The sequence below is a fragment of the Camelus dromedarius genome, unplaced genomic scaffold (assembly GCF_036321535.1).
Source record: "Camelus dromedarius isolate mCamDro1 unplaced genomic scaffold, mCamDro1.pat HAP1_SCAFFOLD_167, whole genome shotgun sequence".
In the NCBI taxonomy this organism is placed as follows: Eukaryota; Metazoa; Chordata; class Mammalia; order Artiodactyla; family Camelidae; genus Camelus; species Camelus dromedarius.
In genome coordinates this window covers 1,632,862-1,638,331 of record NW_026989824.1, presented here as the reverse complement: position 1 = coordinate 1,638,331, position 5,470 = coordinate 1,632,862, and the positions used below count along the sequence as shown (strand labels likewise).

The window sequence follows — 5,470 nt, the reverse complement described above, 5'->3', positions numbered from 1 at the left end:
GACCTACTAGGTGCACAGTATCTGGCCCATAGGAAAACATCAGGGCTGCGGTATGCTCAGTGGCAGAGCACATGCCCACCATGCATGAGGTCCTGGGTCCAATCCCCAGTACCTGCACCTAAAAAAAAAAAGATACATGTTGGCTGATACGTTCATTCACTCAGCAGATGTTTGCTGAGCACCTACTACGTGCCAAGAACAATTTTGGAGGGCGTGGAGTCCAAGCAGTAGTTACATTTCAAGCAGTAAACACATTTTGATGCTCGAGTTGGACAGACAGATGAGGAACACGTTTATGGTGTTCAGGCGGTGATAAGTGCTGCAGAAGGAAAACAGTCCAGTAAGAGGGTTGGGGGGTGCGTGGGTGCTGGCCCAGAGAGGTTGCTCTTTCTTGTGCAGGGTGGTAAGGGAGTGAGCCAGGGGGAAATCTGGGGGAAGACCGCCCTGGGCAGGGGGAACAGCCAGTGCAAAGGTCCTGGGGGAGGAACATGCCTGGCGTATTTGAGGAGCCGTGAGGGGGGCCAGTGTGGCTGGAGCAGAGTGAGTAAGGGGGTGAGGGGGAGGAGATAAGTCCATAGATGACAGGCGGCCCAGTTGTATAGGATTCTTTGCCCACCTGCCTAATAAATAATAAGTTATCCCAAATAATTTGGCTAATGAATTAACTGGACCTTTATCATGTTTGGACCCTCCCCCTGAGGATCTGAAAAAAGCTCTGGCCCTTCTTCCCAGAAAAATGCATTCCCAATTTTTCACACAAAATTCAGAGTGTTCCCAGATGCCTCTCCAACCCAGGCCATGACTCGCCCCACTCCAGTGCTGTCTGCTTGCCCTCTGCTCTCCTGCGCAGGTCCTGGACAAGCACGGGGACATCTGTGGGCGGGAGCGGATCGCCGAGCTGCTGGGCATGGATCTGTCCACGCTGGAGATCACAGCGCACAGTGAACGCAAGCCTGAGCCACCGCCGGGGCTGCTTACCTGGTGAGCCAGGGGTGATCCTGCCCAGGCCAGGGGCAGGCAGGGGAGGTGGCCAGGGTCTGACCCTCCGGCATCTGGCCATCCCTCTTCCCTCCACCTGACAGGCTCATGTCCATCGGCGTCAAGTACCAGATCTGGAAGTTCGGGGTCATCTTCACCGACAATGTGAGGAGGGACTTGTAGGTGGGGGAGGGACCTGCAGGAGAAGGGCCCTGGGAGGGTTGGGGGCTCCAGCACCAGGGAGCCCTGACCAGGGACTGAGTCCTGAGCCTCTGTGCACCTCTGTTCCTCGGGCACCCTCTGAACACCCGCCCAAGGCTCCTTGTCCCCTAGAATGCTCTTGGATTTCCAGACTACGTCCTGCAGAGGGCTCCTCAACCCCACCCAGGATGGCTTCTCACCCAGGGTGCTCCATTGTTCTAGAGTGTTCCTGATCCCTCAAGTAATCCCAAGCCAGCGATGGCACCCTGACCCCCCAGAGCGCACCTGACCCTCTTGAATGTTCCGGGGGCTCCCCGAGCTCTCCTTGACCCTCAGGAATGCTCTCTGACCCTGACTCTGTGTGCCCACAGTCTTTCCTGAACCTGGGCTGGTACATGGTGATGTCCCTCCTGGGGCACTACAACAACTTCTTTTTCGCTGCTCACCTCCTGGACATTGCCATGGGGGTCAAGACACTGCGCACCATCCTCTCCTCCGTCACCCACGATGGGAAACAGGTGTGGAGAGGAACTGCCTGAGGGATGTGAGCCGGGCAGGGCCAAGCATGGCAGTCTGAGCAAGGGTGGAGGGGTGAGGGCTGGGCGGCCAGGGTGAGGAGGGGCCAGGAGGGCAGGCCGAGCCAGGGTGGGTGTGGGTCGTGAGGCCCCAGCAGGGAGAGCCACCTGGGTAGCAGCAGGGTCAGGAGCCCGAAGGCTGGGCAAGGTGGAGGGGCCGGCTGAGCATGGCGCTGACCCGCCCCCTGCCTGCCCCCAGCTGGTGATGACCGTGGGCCTCCTGGCGGTGGTGCTCTACCTGTACACCGTGGTGGCCTTCGACTTCTTCCGCAAGCTCTACAACAAGAGCGAGGACGAGGACGAGCCTGACATGAAGTGTGACGACATGATGACGGTGAGCCCTTCCCCACAACGCTCTTGGGCAACTTCCGACCACCCCTGACCCTCAGGTTTCCCATCTGCCAAGGGGCTTAGGAACAGTGCCTACCTTGTAGGCTTATCGTGAGGGTTCAGTGAGCTGATACTTGTGAGGTACTTCGAACAGTGCTCGATAAACGTTAGCCACTGTTGTCGTATTATTTGAGCTTTTAAAGCTGTTATTATTGGAAAGGTGCTCAGGCACAGTGCCTGACTTACAAGCTACATGTTTTGGGGTTGGCTACTCAGCTTCCCCTATGCTCTGGTGTCCTCACCTGTGAAATGAGTGTATAATAACAGTGCTTAAATCCTAGGGTGGCTTTTAGGACGTAGTGATGTTCCCTGATCATCTAAGAATAAATAGTTGTAGAACACTGCCTGGTAGGGATCAAGGATTCCATAGAGGTGAGCTATTGTCATCATTATCTGTAATTAAAATTTTCACGCAAAGAATGCCATGCAGGTTTCATTTTTTTCTCTTCTAGTCTACTAGAGATGATCATAACCAAATTGAGTTTCTCCTACTAGAGGCATGGGCCACATTTAAATGAATTTTCCCAGGGCTTTATCTCAGAAGATGGCCTGTAATCAGGCACCGTGCTCCTGGGACCTATCCAGCTCCTCAGCCTGACGTTTGAGCCCCACCACCCAGACCTGGCCTTGCCACTCAGCCTTGTTCCCTCCAGTCACTGGTCTTAGCCCTTACCTAAGACAACTAGGTTCTCCCACTTCCCAGGGACACAAAAAGGACAGTGTAAAATCTTTCCCACATGCCAGGCAGACCATGTTCCTCTCTCTTCTCAGAACTTCCTCTTGGTTCCCCAGTGCCTTCAGCATGGCTTATGAATAGCCAGGGAATAGCTAGCCTGGCCTGAGTCTAACCACAGTCCTTCTTGCTTTTTGCTCTCTGGCTGCCTGGTGCCCCTCAGTTCCCCTAAGATCATGTATTTCCTCCCAACCCAAGCCCTTTGCATCTGACGGTCTCTCTGCCCCACCTCCACCTCAGACCCTGAGTACAAATACCCCTTCCCTTGATGCCTCACCTTTCAACTTAAGTGCTGCCTCCTACAGGAAGCCCTCCTTGACCATCGGCTGGACCTCATTCCTCTTGCTGTTCTTGCTCACGGGAGCTCTACTTTCCAGCTTCACTGACCCTCTTTCACTTCCTCACAGGAACGAGATGTCTTCTTTCCTCCCCAGTGGTGACGTTGCATGTGTGGTTTTCCCTGTCTGGAACACTCTCTTCCACCTAACACTTCCTTCAAGTTCCAGTTCACACATGTCCCTGCTTCTAGGAAGCCTTGCCTGATCACCCAGGCTTTGTGAGGCTTTCAGAGCTTCAGCGCTTCCTGTACTCCCCCCATCTCGCCCCCGATTACACTGTGCTTTCCCCGTCCCAGCCCTCAGCCCTCTGCCTGAGCTGTCCCTGTCACAACCCTGATCACTTCTGGGCTGTCACTGTCTGATGCCATGTGAGGGCGGAGCCCAGGGCTGTCTCAGCCATTACTGTGAGACTCCTGCCCCACTAGCCCAGGGTCCTGTAGGTACTTTGTGAATACCGAATGATTGAATGCATGACTAATGTGCTTCTCACCTTGCCCCCACAGTGTTAACTGTTTCACATGTACGTGGGTGTCTGAGCTGGTGGGGGCATTGGGGACGAGATTGAGGACCCAGCAGGTGATGAATATGAGCTGTACCGGGTGGTCTTCGACATCACCTTCTTCTTCTTTGTCATCGTCATCCTGCTGGCCATCATCCAGGGTCAGTGCTGGTCGGGGTTGTGGGAGTGGGGATGCCCAGAGGCAGACTAGCTCCTCTGAGATTGCAGGCCCGGGATCTGGTTGACCTGGCTCTGTTTCTCCCTACTGTGAGACTTTGGGCAAGTTACCTCTCTGAACCTCAGTTTCTCCATCTGTAAAATGGGGATATTAATTATACTAGTCTTATAGGGTCGTTGTGAGAAATAAGTCAATTCATAGGTAGTAAGGGTCTCATGCTAAGTGCTCAATAAATGCTAGGTATTATTTTCAAGCAGCAGGGTGAGATTAGGGAGATGAGAGATTAGGGAATGGGAGGCAAGGCTCAGAAGGGGGTAGCTAGAAGTAGGAGCAGTCTGAATTTGGTCAGAGATTAGGCACTGACTTGCACCCGGCCTCCCCAGGTCTGATCACTGACGCTCTTGGTGAGCTCCGAGACCAACAACAGAAAGTGAGGGACGATATGGAGGTAGGCCATATCAGGGGGCGATCCAGAGGGATTACAGGACCCTGGGGGGGTCAAATGGGCCTCGACTCTGATGCTTCCTGCCACCCACAGACCAAGTGCTTCATCTGCGGCATCAGCATCGGCAGCGATGACTTTGATACGACACTGCATGGTTTCGAGACCCACCTGCTAGAGGAGCACAACCTGGCCAATTACATGTGAGTGTGGGCCCGCTGGCTAATCAGGAGGGTGGGGCCGTGGCCGGCAACATCCGGGGAAGGGATACCGGGCTTTGGTCAGTTAGGAAAGGGCTGTGGCTTCCATGTGGGTGGGTTCTCAGCCAGCCAATCAGGAGAAGGTAAGTAAGGCTGGTTCTGACCTAGCTCTCACAGCCCTTCCAACCCCAGGTTTTTCCTGATGTGTCTGATAAACAAGGATGAGACAGAACACACGGGTCAGGTAAGGGGGTGTTAATGGGAGAAAAATGGGCAAGGACATGGAGAATTTTAATAAAAGTTCAATCAGCAGGTGGCAGTAAAAAGCTCAGATCTTATCAAGCATTTGAAGATGTGACCAACCAACTCTTCCCCAACCCCAACCCCTAGGAGTCTTATGTCTGGAAGATGTACCAAGAGAGATGTTGGGATGTCTCCCCTGCTGGTGATTGTTTCCGCAAGCAGTATGAGGACCAGCTTAGCTGAGACACCCACAGCTGGCCCTTCACTCACACTTCAAGTGCCCTATTCTTACAGCAAGCCCCTTAGTCCCCAAATCCTCCTCCCAAGGCCGCTGGTGGAGAGGTGACCATGTGCTGTAGAAATAATATCTGTGCTACATCCCTGAAGTTGTACTGGATCGTTGAATTTGTGGGGGGGTCAGTAGGCATCCAGGAATTCGGCCCTCCTCCCCTCCCCCCAGAAAACCAAGATGACAGCAGAGGATAAAATCACATTTATTGGGAGACACAGGCATGTTATGTCCACTATATTGTGTCCACTGGGAGGGGGAGGGGGTGCAGAGACTGATTCCAAACACCCACCCCCAACCCCAGGGACTCATTCCTGGTTATAGAGGTTGCTGGGGGCAGTAGATCATCTGCTGGGCGTGTCTCCACTACCACAGGCCTGGGGAAGGAAGAGAAAAATCATTTA

At 53.9% G+C, this 5,470-nt stretch overlaps 1 protein-coding gene across 1 annotated transcript; it reads left to right on the top strand.

The window, feature by feature from the left end:
• The first annotated feature begins 355 nt into the window (after positions 1–355).
• LOC135320861 (ryanodine receptor 1-like) lies at positions 356–5,028 on the top strand. The gene is given in 9 exon segments (XM_064483990.1): positions 356–981; positions 1,083–1,143; positions 1,551–1,697; positions 1,954–2,088; positions 3,719–3,875; positions 4,276–4,340; positions 4,431–4,537; positions 4,727–4,778; positions 4,925–5,028. Coding segments are annotated over 9 exon segments (894 nt in total). The 5' UTR covers positions 356–907; the 3' UTR covers positions 5,021–5,028.
• Positions 5,029–5,470: the final 442 nt, after the last annotated feature.